Source organism: Balaenoptera borealis (assembly GCF_965194805.1).
Source record: "Balaenoptera borealis genome assembly, chromosome: 3".
NCBI classification, from domain to species: Eukaryota; Metazoa; Chordata; class Mammalia; order Artiodactyla; family Balaenopteridae; genus Balaenoptera; species Balaenoptera borealis.
The window spans coordinates 151,499,863-151,519,116 of record NC_138866.1 but is presented as its reverse complement, the minus strand read 5'-3'; the positions used below and the strand labels follow the sequence as shown (position 1 = coordinate 151,519,116).

At 41.4% G+C, this 19,254-nt stretch overlaps 1 protein-coding gene across 10 annotated transcripts in view; it reads left to right on the top strand.

Moving 5' to 3' along the window:
* The window catches only part of ARNT2 (aryl hydrocarbon receptor nuclear translocator 2), a 201,601-nt gene that overhangs the window by 105,195 nt on the left and 77,152 nt on the right, over positions 1–19,254 (top strand). For all 10 annotated transcript variants that reach the window (XM_082388503.1, XM_082388504.1, XM_082388505.1 and 7 more), the window contains 3 exons: positions 3,667–3,769; positions 6,664–6,729; positions 7,072–7,157. In XM_082388503.1, coding sequence (XP_082244629.1) covers positions 3,667–3,769; positions 6,664–6,729; positions 7,072–7,157 — 255 coding nt within the window. The remainder of the gene's footprint in view (positions 1–3,666; positions 3,770–6,663; positions 6,730–7,071; positions 7,158–19,254) is intronic.

Sequence of the window (19,254 nt, the reverse complement as noted above, 5' to 3'; positions counted from 1 at the left end):
CTTTCTATGAGCCATACTCACTTTATAGTATTAACCCATTTAATCCTCGCAACAACCATCCGAGCACAGTGCTATTATTATCCTCGTTTTACAGACGAAGAAGCTGAAGCACAGAGATGTTAGGTCACTTGCCCAGGGTCACACAGTAAGTGAAGGCGGCAGGATTTAAAGCTAGGTCCATGCTCTTAGCTATTAGATTTCTAGATTGAGCAACTGAGTAGTGGTAGTGCCAACGACCAAGGTAGGGAACTATGGAAAAGGCAGCTCTGGACGCTTTGGACAGGAGGACGGATTTGGTTTTGGACCTGTGGAGTGTAAGGTGTCTGAGATGCCCAAGAGACAGTTGGACACAGAGGAGCTTCCCAGAGGTCTGGCTGGAGATGACATCTTGGTGTCATCGGCATGTAGGGAATAGGGGAGCCAAAACATTACTAGAGGGTCCTGGGGAGAGTGAGAGAGAAAAGGAGCAACCCCCCCACACCCCGGGAGTGCCAGGCTGGGCTGAGAAGGAAGAGCCACCACAAGGGCTGAGAACCAGCAAAGGAGAAGCAGGAGAGAGTGGTGTCCTGGGGTAAGAATGTTCCAAGGAGGAGGGAATGGTCAAGGTCAGGGATGAAAGCAAGAGGGACTGAATAGTGTGTATGGAATGTGGCAACAAACAGGGACCCTGTGGTCTAGGCTGGAGCAGCCTTGTGAGCTGTAGAGAAGGCAGAGCACAGGGGCCAAGCCATCAGGAGGAGCGGGGCGGGAAACAGTGCACGTGGGCAGGACGCTCTGACTGCGGGGTTTAGGGGGAGGATGGGAACTTCAGAAGTTGGGGGACAGGACGGGAACTTCCAAGAAGGTTTTTTTATTTGTTCCCCACCCCACCCTGAGACACCCATGATGAAAGATATTTGATGATGTTTGAATACTGGAAGGAGCGGATGGTAGGGAGGGGAGAAGTTAGAAATAACTGGGTTGGAGGGCTCTGGCTGATGGAACAAAGCCCGTTGTGGGTGGGAAGGACGCACTGAGATTCAGCATTTCTTCCTCTGAGATGAGAGCACAGCGGGTGATGGGTGCAGATGCGTGTGTGTTTTAATGTAGGGACAGGGAAATAAGGAGGTAACAATCCATTTATACTAGCATGTTACTTAATGCCAATTGTGTTGAAAAGTCCTCTTATGGATGGGTAAAAACAACTCAGTTCAACTAGCAAGCATATACAGTCGAGCCTCAGTATCCATGCAGATTAGTACCCGCCACAGATACCAAAGTCCATGGACGCTCAAGTCTCTTATATAAAACAGTGTAGTATTTGCATGTGGGATCTTTGTTCCCCGACCAGGGATCGAACCCACGTCTCCTGCATTGGAAGCGTGGGGTCCTAACCACTGGACTGCCAGGGAAGTCCCCCTCCTGTATACTTTAAATCATCTCTAGATTACTTGTAACACCTATATGTAATAACAGTATAAATGCTATGTAAATAGCTATTTCAAGTTTTGCTTTTTGGAAATTTCTGGAATTTTTTTCCCCAAATATTTCCCATCCGTGGTTGGTTGAATCTGGGAATGCAGAACCCATGAAATACGGAGGGCTGATTGTACACTGAATCAGACACCATCAGTGGTGTCATCACATCACATAAAATGTCATCAACATTTTAAACTTGATTCCTTTCTTCAAGGTACAGAGCTCAAGGTCAAGGAAAATAGACATGTAATTAAATCATTACAATACAATGTGGAAAGTGTTATAAATGTCTATTTCTTCCACCAGACATGGTGGTAGACATGATCTTGCGCATATTTGCATCCCCTGAGCCTCACAAGATGCCTGTCTCATGAAAAGCATTTGATAAATACTGAAGGAAGGAATGAGGGAGGAAGGGAGGGAGAGAGGGAGAAAGGAAGGAAGGAGGGAGGAAGGGAGAAGAAGGAAGAAAAGGACATGAAGCTCTGCCTGAAGAACTTAGAAAAGATTTCCCAGAGGTTGTGACATGTGAACTGGTGCTGAAGGATGAGTAGCAGTTCACCAGGATGACAGTTCATGTGGAACAGAGAGAGAATTTCTGGCAGAAAGGACCATATCTGCCAATGTGTGACGGCACAAGGCACTTACAGACATGCCTGCCTGGTGAGTGCTTTGATGAGGGCACGGTCCAGAGCTGCTCTCTGTACTGCAGGGAAGCCTCTAACCACATATGGTTACTAAGCACCCGAAACGGGGCCAGTCGGAATTGAGATATGCTCTACATGTAAAATACACACCAATTTCAAAGACTTAGTATGAGAAAATGTGAAATATCCCATTAGTAATTTTTGCAGGGATTACATGTTGAAAGGATAATGTTTTGGATATATTATTAAAAGTAATTTTACCTGCTTCTTTTAACTTTTTAAAAATGTTCCTGCTAGAACATTTAAAATTACATAGATGGCTCTTAGTATGTTTCTCTTGGACAGGGTACTAGGAAATGTAGGGGAAATGAGGTTGAGTGGCAGGCAGGGGCCAAATCATGAAGGACTCTGTAAGGACCTCCTGTAAGCGATGCAGTTTTTCTTTAATTTTTATTTTATATTGGAGTATAGTTGATTTACAATGTTGTGTTAGTTTCAGGTGTACAGCAAAGTGATTCAGTTATACATGTACATATACATATATCTATTCTTTTTCAGATTCTTTTCCCGTATAGGTTATTACAAGAGTATTGAGTAGAGTTCCCTGTGCTATACACACTCCTATATATAAAATAGATAATCAACAGGGACCTACCATATAGCAATGCATTTTTAAGCCAAGGCGGGCACAGTCAGATGTGTGTTGTCTAGACAGCTGTCAGCCGTGTGAAAGGTGGACCGAGGAGAGAGGATGCTGGGGGTTGGAAGTGAGTGAGTCTCCCTCGAGGAATGATGAGCCAGACGAGATGGACCGACTGAGTGTGCGGTAGGCAAGGGAGAGGAAGGTAAGATGACATCTAGAATTCTGGCTTCGATTGCTGTTGGATGGAGATGCTTTTGCGGGTATCTGGGGAGAAGTGGGTGATGCCACCTTCGAGGTATACAGTCAGCTGCTGGTGGTTTAGATCTTGGTGCTGGAGGTGTAGACGTAGGGTCGTTAGGATAGAGGTGATCATCGAAACCTCGGAGTGGATAAAATCGCATAGGGGATGCACAGAACAAGAAGAGAAGATGGCTGAGGTTGGAGCCCCTGGGGGATGACGGGGCAGACACGAGGAGAGTGGAGAGTGCTTGTCAGAAGCCAAGGGGAGGGGGGATTTTTGAGAATCATTGTGCCGTTGAGTAGAGTTCTGCAAAGCAGTCAGATAAGTCAAAGAGAGAACGCATTTTGGATTTAGCAATAAGAAAGTTGTTGGTGACCTTGGTGAATGCCGTTTCCATGAAGTAGTGGGGGAGAAAGCCGAATTGGAGGGACTGGTGTGATGGAATTGAACAGTGCAGAGACAGCAAGCATGGGCCACTCTTTGAAGAAAACAAGGCATTTGAATTGTGTGGATTTCATTGCTTAAAGAATGTTGGGAATTCCAAGAAACAAACGATTTGCGATTTGTGTTGCCCCCTGTGTTTGCATTTGCAGAGCTCTCCCTGCACTTGCACCACCCCCCCAATCAAAGGCAGAGACTTATGCAAGTGTCCTTTTCTTTCTCTCTCTATCTCTCAGGCCGGATCTTGGACCTGAAGACTGGGACGGTCAAGAAAGAAGGGCAGCAGTCATCCATGAGGATGTGCATGGGCTCCCGGAGGTCCTTCATCTGCAGGATGAGGTCTGTTTGGGGGAACAGTGGGCTGGGCTCTGATGGGGTTGCTCCCTTCTCACCTCCGCTGAGAGTCCTGATGGGCTGTAAGATCACACCTTCACTCTGGTGATGTCATCTCCTGACTGCAGCGTGTGAGCCTCCTCCTTCTTGGTCTGTCTCACCTGTAAATGGAGAAGATAAGTCGACAGTTGGACATATAATTCAGGAATTCACGGGAGAGTTTGGGGCTGAAGACATAGAGTCAGGGATTGACGACAGTGAGGTGTATCTAAAGCCCTGAGACCACATGAGATCACCTGGGAAATGAGTGTTGCTAGAGAAGAGGTCAGAGCTCTGAGCTCAGGCCACCCCTGCACCAGGGAGGCAAGTAAGAACCGGCAGAGACTGAGAAGGAGCGGCTGGGCAGATGGCAGGGAACAAGAGAGGGAGGAGGAAGTTTCCAGGAGGAAGGCGTGGTCCACTGCCAGATGCTGCTGCTGATTCCCAGACACGAGGACTGAGGATGCATCACTGGACCCCAGAGGAAGAAGCAGCAGCAGCCGGAGCTGCAGGCCGGTGAGCGAGGCGGGCGTCCTCCTCTCCTCCAGGAAAGAGGTCGGTCCCCGCTGGCCCGGGCACGTGGTCTCCCAGGCTCTTCTTGAGCACTTTTCCTGACAAGTCCACCCAAGTCCACACCGATCCTGATTCAGCTTCAGCGCCTCCTGCCCTCTCCGACCTCCTCCCCGCCCCTGCCAAGCTTCCCGATGCTCCGATCTCAGGGCCGGGCACAGTGGAGCCACTCATTACCGTCACCTTCCTCCAGTGGTTTGCTTCTGGGACGGGAACTTACCACTTGAGCATCTGTTGGGAACTATGAAGTTACAGACAATCGATGTTTAAAATAAGTCTATATTTTCACTAATTCAAAGTCACCTTTTAAAGCAACTCTACTTCTTAAACAAAAACTGTTAATCTGGGCTTCCCTGGTGGCGCAGTGGTTGAGAATCTGCCTGCCAATGCAGGGGACATGGGTTCGAGCCCTGGTCTGGGAAGATCCCACATGCCGCGGAGCAGCTGGGCCCGTGAGCCACAACTGCTGAGCCTGCGCGTCTGGAGCCTGTGCTCCGCAACAAGAGAGGCCGCGATAGTGGGAGGCCCGCACACCGCGATGAAGAGTGGCCCCCGCTTGCCGCAACTAGAGAAAGCCCTCGCACAGAAACGAAGACCCAACACAGCCAAAAATAAATAAATAAATAAATAGATAGATAGATAAATAAAACTGTTAATCTGCAGGCTAAGCCATCTCAGATCACAGGTTGCCTGTGTTGAGGGGAGACCTGCCTCTCTAACCTCTAGGTGAGTCCTGAGAACCAGCAGAGGACTTGAGTATGGCTGTCCTTTCCTCCCAGTTGGCTCCTCTCCAGGCTGAGCATTTGGAATGCTTCCAGAAGACACGGATGGAATCCCCTTCACCTCCTGCCTCAGGTCATAAGGCGGTGTTGGAGTGACAATACACGAGCATCTCCTTGTGATTTAGCACTGAGGCTGCGCAGCCTGCCTTCCCTCTGTTCAGCCTACAGGGGCAAGCTGGGGGGCTCGACTCACATGCATTAGTGTCCACCCAGGGACAGAATGCCATCAGTAAATGTAGTCCAGCACAGCAAGGGCTTTCCGCCGTGCTTTGGCCAATAGGGTAAATGCCCATCCTAGCTTGATGGACATTCAGTCTAGCACCAGCAATGTGAATTCTTAATTGCACCATCTAAGCAGTTGCCTTGTGAATAAATTTATTGGAAGCATCAAGTTCACCATTCCTGAGTAGCCTCCAATGCCATTATCACTGCCCTATTGACCAGATTCAGGGGGGGGTCCGCTCCCTGCCCTGGTGCCTCTCAAGACATGCTCTAGGTAGCTTTTCCCAGTGCCAGACCCACACTACCTGGATTTACCTGTAAGGTGAGGAGCACTGCCATCTGCTGAGAGCATGGCCTTCCCCTCCAAATAAAGCAGCTTAGTTTCAGGAAGACACTGGGCATCCCCAGGCAGCAATGTCTTAGATTGACACTGCTGTGAAAATACGCTCGTGCTGGCAGCCATCCCAGGTCTCAGAGTATATAATTGGACTCTTTGTTGTATTGAATACTGAGGCATCCAGGGCATTACCTGCTATGTAGTTGGGAAGTGGAAGCGCATGTAATGAGTGGACGTCCTGAGAGCACAGGTCAGAGGTTGGCCACAGTGCAGGCTTTGGATGTGCAGAGCCTGGATGCTGAGAGAGTTATGGAGAAGGCAGAAAAGGTGCTACCAGAGTGGGCAGTGGGACGCCTCACGTCCCCTGCCTCCCAGAGAAGGACCCCAGAAAGCCCTGATTCCAGACTCATCCCTCCCTGTCCCCACTCTGTCCTTTGCCATCCGCAGGCTTGCAGCTGTCTGCGTATTCCTAGTGCCAGAACATTGCAGGGGAGGGGGGCAGTTTCCACACTGTGAAGCTAAAGCCTGAGAAGATGCTTCTGTTCATCAGCTGGCAACATCTGTTTTGAGTTGATGCCTCTGCTTGGGCCTGGAGAGACACTGTTGCTGTCATCACCCCCTTCCCTTGTTTCCTGAAAGCCACCAAGTTACACTGAAATGATCTGCAGGAGGGAGCATGGCCAGGATCCTCCTAGTGTCTTTCTGGATGTCTGCGGCTCCTGGGCTGGGCCCTGAGACAATTTCCATGTGCAATGCAGAATGGCTCACATGCCTCTTGCCTTCGGTGACAATCAAAATTCACAGGCTTGCAACCCTGCTTCTGCACTTTGGAAAGAACTTGGCTACAGGGTGCTCGCATTAGATAAGGCCCATATACTTGCCTGCAGCACTATGTGCTTTATAAAGTTGCCTAGGTCTTCACTCACTCTAATATATTTATCAAATCTTAGGTGTGGAAATGCTCCTTTGGACCACCTTCCTCTAAACAGAATAACCACCATGAGGAAAAGGTTCAGGTCAGTAAGACTTTCTGATGTACGTTTTGGGGCTATGCTGGTAGATAGCTTAAATGCACTAAGCTAAGGAGTAGCCGAACTTGAAGATGGGGCTTAGCCTTGGAGAGCACCAACAGACCCGCACATCAGGGTTGCAGTGGTTGAGATGAGGAAGGGAGTTGGGTGGATTTATTTTGCACATTCAGACCATGTAGGAGGAGGGAAAACAGGATGGTGGGAAGTCAAGATTGAAAAACACAAGGCCAACAGGAGAACCCAGTAACTTAGATACCAAAAGAGTCATGGACATCCTTGCCTCACCCCCAGGTGTCGAAAGCAAGCTCACAGAAGTTCTTTCTCTAGGAATGGCCTTGGCCCTGTGAAAGAAGGAGAAGCCCAGTATGCTGTGGTCCACTGCACAGGCTACATCAAGGCTTGGCCTCCAGCAGGTAAGCAGAACCTGCATATTCATTCCCAGGGGATTTCATGCTATTTCACCTCATCATGGTATCCTGTTAGAAATGCATTCTTTTTTTTTTTTTAACATCTTTATTGGAGTATAATTGCTTTACAGTGTTGTGTTAGTTTCTGCTGTATAACAAAGTGAATCAGCTATATGCATACATATATTCCCACATCCCCTCCCTCTTGCATCTCCCTCCCACCCTCCTTATCCCACCCCTCTAGGTGGTCGCAAAGCACCAAGCTGATCTCCCTATGCCACGCAGCTGCTTCCCACTAGCTATCTATTTTACATTTGGTAGTGTATATATGTCAATGCTACTCTTTCACTTCGTCCCAGCTTACCCTTCCCCTGCCCCATGTCCTCAAATCCATTCTCTACGTCTGTGTCTTTATTCCCGTCCTGCCCCTAGGTTCATCAGAACCATTTTTTTTTTAAGATTCCATATATGTGTGTTAGCATATGGTATTTGTTTTTCTCTTTCTGACTTACTTCACTCTGTATGACACACTCTAGGTCCATCCACCTAACTACAAATAACTCAATTTCATTTCTTTTTATGGCTGAGTAATTCCACTGCATATATATGCCACATCTTCTTTATCCATTCATCTGTCGATGGACACTTACGTTGCTTCCATGTCCTGGCTATTGTAAATAGTGCTGCAATGAACACTGTGGTACATGACTCTTTTTGGTTTTTTTTTTTTTAATGTTTGTTTATTTATTTATTTGTTTTCTTATTAGTCATCCATTTTATACACATCAGTGTATATATGTCAATCCCAATTTCCCAATTCATCACACCACCACCACCCCCCCCCGCTGCTTTCCCTGTTTGGTGTCCATATGTTTTTTCTCTACTTCTGTGTCGCAATTTCTGCTCTGCAAACTGGTTCATCAGTTCCATTTTCTAGGTTCCACATATATGTGTTAATATACGATATTTCTTTTTCTCTTTCTGACTTACTTCACTCTGTATGACAGTCTCTAGATGCATCCACGTCTCTACAAATGACCCAATTTTGTTTCTTTTTATGGCTGAGTAATATTCCATTGTATATATGTACCACATCTTCTTTATTCATTAGTCTGTCAATGAGCATTTAGGTTGCTTCCATGACCTGGCGATTGTAAATAGTGCTGCAATGAACATTGGGGTGCATGTGTCTTTTTGAATTATGGTTTTCTCTGGGTATATGCCCAGTAGTGGGATTGCTGGGTCATATGGTAATTCTATTTTTAGTTCTTTAAGGAACCTCCATACTGTTCTCCATAGTGGCTATATCAATTTACATTCCACCAACAGTGCAAGAGGGTTCCCTTTTCTCCACACCCTCTCCAGCATTTATTGTTTGTAGATTTTTTGATGATGGCCATTCTGACCAGTGAGAGGTGATACCTCATTGTAGTTTTGATTTGCATTTCTCTAATGATTAGTAATGTTGAGCATCTTTTCATGTGTTTGTTGGCAATCTGTATATCTTCTTTGGAGAAATGTCTATTTAGGTCTTCTGCCCATTTTTGGATTGGGTTGTTTGTTTTTTTGATACTGAGTTGCATAAGCTGCTTGTATATTTTGGAGATTAATCCTTTGTCTGTTGCTTCATTTGCAAATATTTTCTCCCATTCTGAGGGTTGTCTTTTCATCTTTTTTATGGTTTCCTTTGCTGTGCAAAAGCTTTGAAGTTTCATTAGGTCCCATTTGTTTATTTTTGTTTTTATTTCCATTTCTCTAGGAGATGGGTCAAAAAGGATCTTGCTGTGATGTATGTCATAGAGTGTTCTGCCTATGTTTTCCTCTAAGAGTTTTATAGTGTCTGGCCTTACATTTAGGTCTTTAATCCATTTTGAGTTTATTTTTGTGTATGGTGTTAGGAAGTGTTCTAATTTCATTCTTTTACATGTAGCTATCCAGTTTTCCAAGCACCATTTATTGAAGAGGCTGTCTTTTCTCCACTGTATACTCTTGCCTCCTTTATCAAAGATAAGGTGACCATATGTGTGTGGGTTTATCTCTGGGCTTTCTATCCTGTTCCATTGATCTATATTTCTGTTTTTGTGCCAGTACCATACTGTCTTGATTACTGTAGCTTTGTAGTATAGTCTGAAGTCCGGGAGCCTGATTCCTCCAGCTCCATTTTTCTTTCTCAAGATTGTTTTGGCTGTTCAGGGTCTTTTGTGTTTCCATACAAATGGTGAAATTTTTTGTTCTAGTTCTGTGAAAAATGCCATTGGTAGTTTGATAGGGAGTGCATTGAATCTGTAGATTGCTTTGGGTAGTATAGTCATTTTCACAATGTTGTTTCTTCCAATCCAAGAACGTAGTATATCTCTCCATCTGCTTGTATCATCTTTAATTTCTTCATCAGTGTCTTATAGTTTTCTGCGTATAGGTCTTTTGTCTCCTTAGGTAGGTTTATTCCTAGGTATTTTATTCTTTTTGTTGCAATGGTAAATGGGAATGTTTCCTTAATTTCTCCTTCAGATTTTTCATCATTAGTGTATAGGAATGCAAGAGATTTCTGTGTATTAATTTTGTATCCTGCTACTCTACCAAATTCATTGATTAGCTCTAGTAGTTTTCTGGTACATCTTTAGGATTCTCTACATATAGTATTATCTCATCTGCAAACAGTGACAGTTTTACTTCTTTTCCGATTTGGATTCCTTTTATTTCTTTTTCTTCTCTGATTGCTGTGGCTAACACTTCCAAAACTATGTTGAATAATAGTGGTGAGAGTGGGCAACCTTGTCTTGTTCCTGATCTTAGTCAGTTTTTCACCATTGAGAAGAATGTTGTCTGTGGGTTTGTCATATATGGCCTTTATTATGCTGAGGTAGGTTCCCTCCATGCCTACTTTCTGGAGAGTTTTTATCGTAAATGGGTGTTGAATTTGTCAAAAGCTTTTTCTGCATCTATAGAGATTATCATATGGTTTTTATCCTTCAATTTGTTAATATGGTGTATCACATTGATTGATTTGCATATATTGAAGAATCCTGGCATTCCTGGGATAAACCCCACTTGATCATGGTGTATGATCCTTTTAATGTGCTGTTGGATTCTGTTTGCTAGTATTTTGTGGAGGATTTTTGCATTTATGTTCATCAGAGATATTGGCCTGTAGTTTTCTTTTTTTGTGACATCTTTGTCTGGTTTTGGTATCAGGGTGATGGTGGCCTCGTAGAACGAGTTTGAGAGTGTTCCTCCCTCTGCTGTATTTTGGAGGAGTTTGAGAAGGATAGGTGTTAGCTCTTCTCTAAATGTTTGATAGAATTCACCTGTGAAGCTGTCTGGTCCTGGGCTTTTGTTTGTTGGAAGATTTTTAATCACAGTTTTAGTTTCAGTGCTTGTGGTTGGTCTGTTTATATTTTCTATTTCGTCCTGGTTCAGTCTCAGAAGGTTGTGCTTTTCTAAGAATTTGTCCATTTCTTCCAGGTTGACCATTTTATTGGCATATAGTTGCTTGTAGTAATCTCTCATGATCCTTTGTATTTCTGCAGTGTCAGTTGTTACTTCTCCTTTTTCATTTCTAATTCTGTTGATTTGAGTCTTCTCCCTTTTTGTCTTGATGAGTCTGGCTAATGGTTTATCAATTTTGTTTATCTTCTCAAAGAACCAGCTTTTAGTTTTATTGATCTTTGCTATTGTTTCTTTCATTTCTTTTTCATTTATTTCTGATCTGATTTTTATGATTTCTTTCCTTCTGCTAACTTTGCGGGTTTTTTGTTCTTCTTTCTCTAATTGCTTTAGGTGTAAGGTTAGGTTGTTTATTTGAGATTTTTCTTGTTTCTTGAGGTAGGATTGTATTGCTATAAACTTCCCTCTTAGAACTGCTTTTGCTGCATCCCATAGGTTTTGGGTCATCGTGTTTTTGTTGTCATTTGTTTCTAGGTATTTTCTGATTTCCTCTTTGATTTCTTCAGTGATCTCTTGGTTATTTAGTAGCATATTGTTTAACCTCCGTGTGTTTGTATTTTTTACAGTTTTATTCCTGTAATTGGTATCTAGTCTCATAACGTTGTGGTTAGAAAAGATACTTGATACGATTTCAATTTTCTTAAATTTACCAAGGCTTGATTTGTGACCCAAGATATGGTCTATCCTGGAGAATGTTCCGAATGTTCCATGAGCACTTGAGAAGAAAGTGTATTCTGTTGTTTTTGGATGGAATGTCCTATAAATATCAATTAAGTCCGTCTTTTTAATGTATCATTTAAATCTTGTGTTTCCTTATTTATTTTCATTTTGGATGATCTGTCCATTGCTGAAAGTGGGGTGTTAAAGTCCACTACTGTGATTGTGTTACTGACGATTTCCCCTTTTATGGCTGTTAGCATTTGCCTTATGTATTGAGGTGCTCCTATGTTGGGTGCATAAATATTTACAATTGTTATATCTTCTTGTTGGATTGATCCCTTGACCATTATGTAGTGTCCTTCTTTGTCTCTTGTAATAGTCTTTATTTTAAAGCCTATTTTGTCTGATATGAGAATTGCTACTCCAGCTTTCTTTTGATTTCCATTTGCATGGAATATCTTTTTCCATCCCCTCACTTTCAGTCTGTATGTGACCCTAGGTCTGAAGTGGGTCTCTTGTAGACAGCATATGTATGGGTCTTGTTTTCGTATCCATTCAGCCAGTCTGTATCTTTTGGTTGGAGCATTTCATCCATTTACATTTAAGGTAATTATCTATATGTATGTTCCTATTACCATTTTCTTGATTGTTTTGGGTTTGTTATTGTAGGTCTTTTCCTTCTCTTGTGTTTCCTGCCTAGAGAAGTTCCTTTAGCATTTGTTGGTGGTGCTGAATTCTCTTAACTTTTGCTTATCTGTAGAGGTTTTGATTTCTCCATCGAATCTGAATGAGATCCCTGCTGGGTAGAGTAATCTTGGTTGTAGGTTTTTCCCTTTCATCACTTTAAATATGTCCTGCCATTCCCTTCTGGCTTGCAGAGTTTCTGCTGAAAGATCAGCTGTTAACCTTATGGGGATTCCCTTGTATGTTATTTGTTGCTTTTCCCTTGCTGCTTTCAATATTTTTTCTTTGTATTTAATTTTTGATAGTTTGATTAATATGTGTCTCAGCATGTTTCTCTTTGGGTTTATCCTGTATGGTACTCTGTGCTTCCTGGACTTGATTGACTATTTCCTTTCCCATGTTAGGGAAGTTTTCGACTATAATCTCTTCAAATATTTTCTCAGACCTTTTCTTTTTCTCTTCTTCTTCTGAGACCCCTATAATTTGAATGTTGGTGCGTTTAATGTTGTTCCAGAGGTCTCTGAGACTGTCCTCAATTCTTTTCATTCTTTTTTCTTTATTCTGCTCCCTGGCAGTTATTTCCACCATTTTATCTTCTGGCTCACTTCTCCGTTCTTCTGCCTGTTATTCTGTTATTGATTCCTTCTAGAGTATTTTTGATTTCAGTAATTGTATTGTTCATCACTGTTTGCGCTTTAGTTCTAGATCCTTGTTAAATGTTTCTTATATTTTCTCCATTCTGTTTCCGAGATTTTGGATCATCTTTACTAACATTACTCTTAATTCTTTTTCAGGTAGGTTGCCTATTTCATCTTCATTTATTTGGTCTTGTAGATTTTTACCTTGCTCCTTTGTCTGTAACAAATTTTTTTGTCATTTCATTTTTTTTTTTTAATGGGTAGTGCTGTATTCCTGTCTTACTTGTTGTTTGGCCTGAAACGTCCAGCACTCGAGTTTGCAGTCAGTTGGATAGAGCTGGGTCTTGGTGCTGAGATGAGGACCTCCAGGAGGCCTCACTCCAATTGATATTCCCTGGGTCTGAGGTTCTCTGTTAGTCCAGTGGTTTGGACTCGGAGCTCCCACCACAGGAACTCGGGCCCGACCTCCAGCCAGGGAACCAAGATACCACAAGCTGATCGCTGGGGTTGCCTCCATCCCCTTAGGTGTCCATGGTCCCCCATTGGTACCTGGTAGGTGCCCTAGTTGTGAGGAGACACGTATTACGCATCCTCCTAGTATGCCATCTTGACTTCACCAGAAATGCACTCTTAAAGAAAGAGACAGGAAAATAGTCTTATTTTCCTTTGTAGTTAGAACATAGTGGTCTTTGTAACTGAAAAAAAAAGTCCTGCTACTTGAAACAAAGGTTTCTAAAAAGAGCAATCCTGCAAAGGTGGTGGGAGCCTCACAAATCCTTTCTATGATCTGTCACCCAGAGCACTCTGTAAAGTCAGAGTGACATTTGAAATGATAATTGTATTCAAGTCGTTAGAGAAATGCAAATCAAAACCACAATGAAATACCTATTACGCTCACTAGGATGGTTCAAATAGACAGACAATAACACATGTTGGTAAGGATTTGGAGCAACTAGAACCCTCACACGTTGTGGTGGGGATGTAAAATGGTGCAGCTGCTTTGGAAAACAGTCTGGCAGTTCCTCAAAAGGTTAAACACAGAGTTGCCGTATGACGCAGTGATTTCACTCCTAGGTATGTATATATATATATATATTCAAGAGAATTGAAAGCATATGTTCACAAAGAAAATTGTACCTGAATGTTCATCGCAGCATTATTCATAGTGACCAAAATGTGGAAACAAATCACATGTGTACATCAGTGGATAAATAAAAAGTGGTATATACATATGATGAAATAGTGTTCAGCAATAAAAAGCAATGAAGTACCGATTCATGCTATAATATGGCTGAACCTTGAAAACATCATGCTGAGTGAAAGAAGTTAGACGCAAAAGGCCACATCATGATTCCACTTATGTGAAATATCTGGAATAGGCAAATCCATTGAAACAAAAATTAGATTTATGGTTTCCGGGTTTCTCCGGGTGGAGAAAAATTGGGAGTGACTGCTAATGGATATAGTGTTTCTTTTCAAGGTGACAAAAATGTTCTAAATTTAGATAGTAGTAATAGTTGTGCAACTTTGCAAATCTAAAAACCAATGAATTGTATACTTTAAGATGGCAAATCTTACAGTATGTGAATTATATCTCAATAAATCTATTGCTAAAAGAATATATACAATGTTAAACCATTTGTGGACACTTTATGGCCCACAGAGTAGTCTGGCTCAGTGAATATTCCATGTCAGCTTGAGTACAATGTATATTTCGCTACTGTTAAATGGAGTATTCTTTAAATGTCAATTAGATCAAGTTGATTGATAATGCTGTTGAGGACAGCTATATCCTTACTGATTATTTACCTGCTTGATAGATCAATTACTGAAAGAAGGGTGTTTAAGTCTCCAGCTATAATAGTGGATCGGCCTATTTCTCCTTGCATTTTCCTCTGTTTTTGCCTCACATATCTTGATGCTTTGTTGTTTGGCTCATACGTGTTATGGGTTTTTATGTCTTCTTAAAGAAATGACCCCTTGTCATGTAGTGCCCTTCTTTATCCCTGATAATTTTCCTTGCTCTGAATTCTGCTCTGTCTGAAATTAACATAGCTACTCTAGCTTTCTTTGGATTAGTGTTAACATGGTATATCTTTCTTATCCTTTAACTTTTGACCTTTGTCTTTGTATTTAAAACGAGTTTCTTGTAGACAACCTATAGTTGGGTCTAGTGTTTTTAATCCATTCTAACAATCTCTCTTTTATTTGGGGTATTTAAACCATTCACATTTAATGTGATTATTGATATAGTTTGATTAATACCTAACATGTTTTTTTAATTTAGCTCAATGTTTACTTTTTTTATTTTTTTATTTTTTATTGGAGTATAATTGCTTTACAATGTTGTGTTAGTTTCTGCTGTACAATGAAGTGAATCAGCTATATGTATACCTATATCCCCTCCCTCTTGGGCCTCCCTCCCACCCGCCCCCCAATCCACCCATCTAGGTTGTCACAGAGCACTGAGCTGAGAGTGAAGTAAGCCAGAAAGAGAAAAACAAATATCGGATATTAATGCATATATGTGGAATCTAGAAAAATACCTAGCATGTTTTTGATTCATTGTATTTGTTCTTTGTTTCTTCTTTTTCTCCCTGCTCTTTCACCTTCTCTAGTTTCATTGAGCATTTTATTTATTTATTTTTCAGTCCAGCTGGTGTTGACTTTATATCTGATTCAAACATTTTATGATCAAAGTGTCTAATTCTAAAACATGCCAGTTCGATACCTCATTTGCATGCTATGAGCTCCTTTTTTTAGGGTGTTTCTTTTTTTCCTTTTAAAGAAGCAGCCTTTATTTTAAGGATTTTTATATTGAAGAATTCAAAAACTGGTAGGTTTTTGGAACTTACTGATCTGTTTTTAAAAGGAACTGTTGACAAAGATTTACCAGAAATAATCTAAACAAGCAGGAAAGTACAGTTAATACTACTGAAACCTACTAAAATAATTCCAGGACATACGGTTTATCCGACATCATTTAGCGTTTTATATGATTTCATTTTCTCTTCTCTCTTGGCATATCAATTATATTTCTTTAAAAATATCTTTATTGTTTGCCCAAGTTTGAAATATACATTTACAACTAATATAAATCCACTTTTAAATGATATCATACCACTTCATGGGCAGTGCAAGTACCTTATAGCTAAGTGTCCTTCCTTCCTCCTTCCCATGTCTTCACGTTGCCCTCATTCACTTCACTTATCCATAGGCTGTCATTGCCCAATACAGTTGACCCTTGAACAACGTGGATTTGAACTGCATGGATCCACTTATAAGTGGATTTTTTTCAGCAAATACATATATGTACTGTAAATGTATTTTTTTTTCCTTATGATTCCTGGTAACATTTTCTTTTCTCTAGCTTACTTTATTGTAAGGATACAATATATAATACATATATCATACAAAATATGTTAATTGACTGTTCATGTTATCAGTAAGGCTTCCAGTCAACAGTAGGCTATTAGTAGTTAAGTTTTGGGGAAGCCAAAAGTTATACATGGATTTTCAACTATGTGGGGTGTCAGCATCCCTAGCCCCCATGTTGTTCAAGGGTCAACTGTACACTGTTACTATTATAATTTTGAACAAACAAAAGTCTATTAGCTCAATTGAGAATAATAAAAAAATATATTTTATTTTACCTTAATTTATTCCTTCTCTGATGCTCTTCCTTTCTTTGTGTAGATCTGAGTTTCTGAACTATATCATTTCCTTCTTCATGAAGAACTTCTTTTAACATTTCTTGCAGGACAGTTCTGCTGGTGATGAATTCTCACCATTTTTGTTTTTCATAGAAAGTCATTATTTCTCCTTCACACTTGAAGGATAATTTCACTGGATATAGAATTTTAGGTTGGTGGTTATTTTCTTTCCACACTTTAACTATTCACTTCATTTTCTTCTTGTTTGCATGGTTTCTGATGAGAAGTCCACAGAATTCTTATCCTTGTTTTTCTATATGTATGTGGGACTTTTTTTCTGGCTTCTTTCAAGATTTTTCTCTTTGTTTTTGGTTTTCTGCAGTTTGAATATGATAGTGTAGTTTGTTTAGTTTTTTTTGTGGTTTGTTTTTTTTTCATTATTTGTACTGGTTGGTATTTTCTGAGCTTCTTGGGCCTGTGGTTTGGGGTCTGTCATTAATTTTGGAAAATTCTTAGACATTATATCTTCAAATATTTCCTTTGTTCCATTCTCTTTCTTCTCCTTTTGGTATTCTAATTACATGTATATGTTTTGAAATTGGACTACAGTTTAGGGGTATTCTGTTTTGGGGTTTTTTATTCTTTTTTCTCTTTACATTTCAGTTTCAGAAATTTCAATTGACACATCTTCAAGCTTACTGATTCTTTCCTTGGCTATGTCCAGTCTACTGATGAGTCTGTCAAAGGCATTCATTTCTGTTACAGTGGGGTTTTTTTTTTCCTAGTATTTCCTTTTGATTCTTTCTTAGAGTTTCCATCTCTCTGCTTACATGACCCAACTGTTCTTGATTTTGTCTACATCTTCCATTAGCACTTTGAATGTATTAATCATAGTTATTTTAAATTCCCAGGCTAGTAATTTCAAAATCCATGTCATATCTGAGTCTGGTTCTGATGTCTAGTTGTCTCTTCAGGCTGTGGTTTTTTTTGCTTTTTAGCATAATTTGTAAATCTTTGTTGATATCCAGACATGATGCATTAGGTAATAGGAACTGAGGTAATTAGGCCCTTAGGGTGAGGTTTTATGTTAATCTTGTGATGAGTTGGCAGTGTTTAATGTTTGAGATCTATGTATGTAAATATCTACAGATAGATAGATATAGCTATATCAGTTTTATTTATATTTATATCTTATTTGTATATGTTTTTCTACTTAGACCATAATGCACAAAATTGTCAAGCCGTTGTTTGCCTAAAGGCTGGACTCGAGGACAGGGACTCAGAAGGCAACGATACCTTTACAAGTGTCTAGAGCCTGGACCTCAGCTTTGTAGATCCACTGTCAAGACAGTGCTGTCAGACTGATCAGATGCAGGGTTCTCAGCAGGAGTTCTCCGAAGCTGACGTGTTAATCAGGTGCAATTCTGTGATGCCCTGGGGTTTCCTCGCCACTGGCATGGATGTCCATGTCCATTGTCCAGGGAATCTATGAGGTTTGAAGTACTTGAGACAACAGATTTGTACTGGAAGGTTGTCCAATGAGAAGCAAGTAAGAGCAAAGGGATGTGGGCAGCCTGGAGAGAGATTTCCAGCAGGGGCTTAGTTCACCAAGCACATGAGATGGCCTCATATGTGCAGTCTGCTGAGCAAGGCTCTCGGGCACCAGGCATAGCCCATCCCTCAGGGAGCGCGAAGATGTGTTAGTGGGGGACCAGCACGTGCACAGGTGACTCCAGGAGAGAGTGGGCAGGCAGTCAGCCCTGGGGCAGAGGAAGGGTCCCTAACCTGCCCCGGGGTCAGGAGAGGCTTCCTGGGCTCCTGAGACCCATTATATAGCCGCCCCAGTCCTGCCAAATGCAGCGTCTCAGGACAAGCGGGCGATCTCCTTCTTGATGCTTTCCTCATTTGAATTCATCATTCTCATTATACCAGGCAATTCCTCTTCCTGTTTCTGGCGTCAAAGTGCTCTTTTTCTACCACTTTATTTGAGCGCCAGGCCTACATATCACAGGAAATGCCACCATCGTGATCAAACTAACCCACAGTATTCTTGTGGATGAGCAGGAGAAAGGAGGCTGATGCCCGAGGTGTAGGCAGGTGACTGCATCCGGAGAGTCTGCCAGGAGGATTCGGGGCAAGCTTTCCTGGAGTCGCGTGGAGTTCTGTACCCGAGAGTGCTGCAGGGTAGAGGGTCACAGGGGCGGGAGGACTTGTTATGCATTTTCTCCGACGACCGCCCTTGAAACTTTGCCACAGGAGAAACGGTTGAAGGAACCGGAAGTGTTTATCTTGGAGAAAGTGAGACATGACTTTTGTCTTCAAGTATTTAAGGGGCTGTCATATGAAGGAGGAATTAAGCTTACTTAGGATAGTTCCAGAAGGCACAAGGCAGATTTTAACTTAATAGGGAGAAATGAGCAAAAGCTATGAACAGGGTGTTAAATACATATACAAATATGAATACATACACACACTAAGCATCTGGAAAAAATTCAGCCTCCTGTTAATCAGAACCGCAAGTTAAAATAATTTTATACCATCTTCTCTTACCTATCAAATAGCAAAAAATTAAAAAGACAAAACACACAGTACTGGTAAGGTTTAGAAAAATGGACACTTTTATGTTCTGCTGATGGGAATATAAATCAGTACAAACCTTCTGAGAATAACTTGCGAGTATATATTAAATGTCTTAAAATGTGCATTCCTTAATATACAGGAATTGTACTTCTAAGAAGTTATTTTAGGGAATTGATCAGAGATGTGTGTGTGCTGTATGGTTAAACATTATTCATAATTGTGAAAACCTTGAATTATTCTAAATTTCAAATTCTAAAATTCTAAATATCTAAATTTAAATAATAAAGAATTGGCTAAAAATAGCATGAAACATCTACATGATAGGATACTGGACAACCATTAAACAGGCATGCTTTCAAAAGATATTTAAGAATGAAGCAACGTGCTAAGAAGTGTTAAAAAGAAAGACAGGTTATGCAATGTAAACATCATGGTCCCAATTTT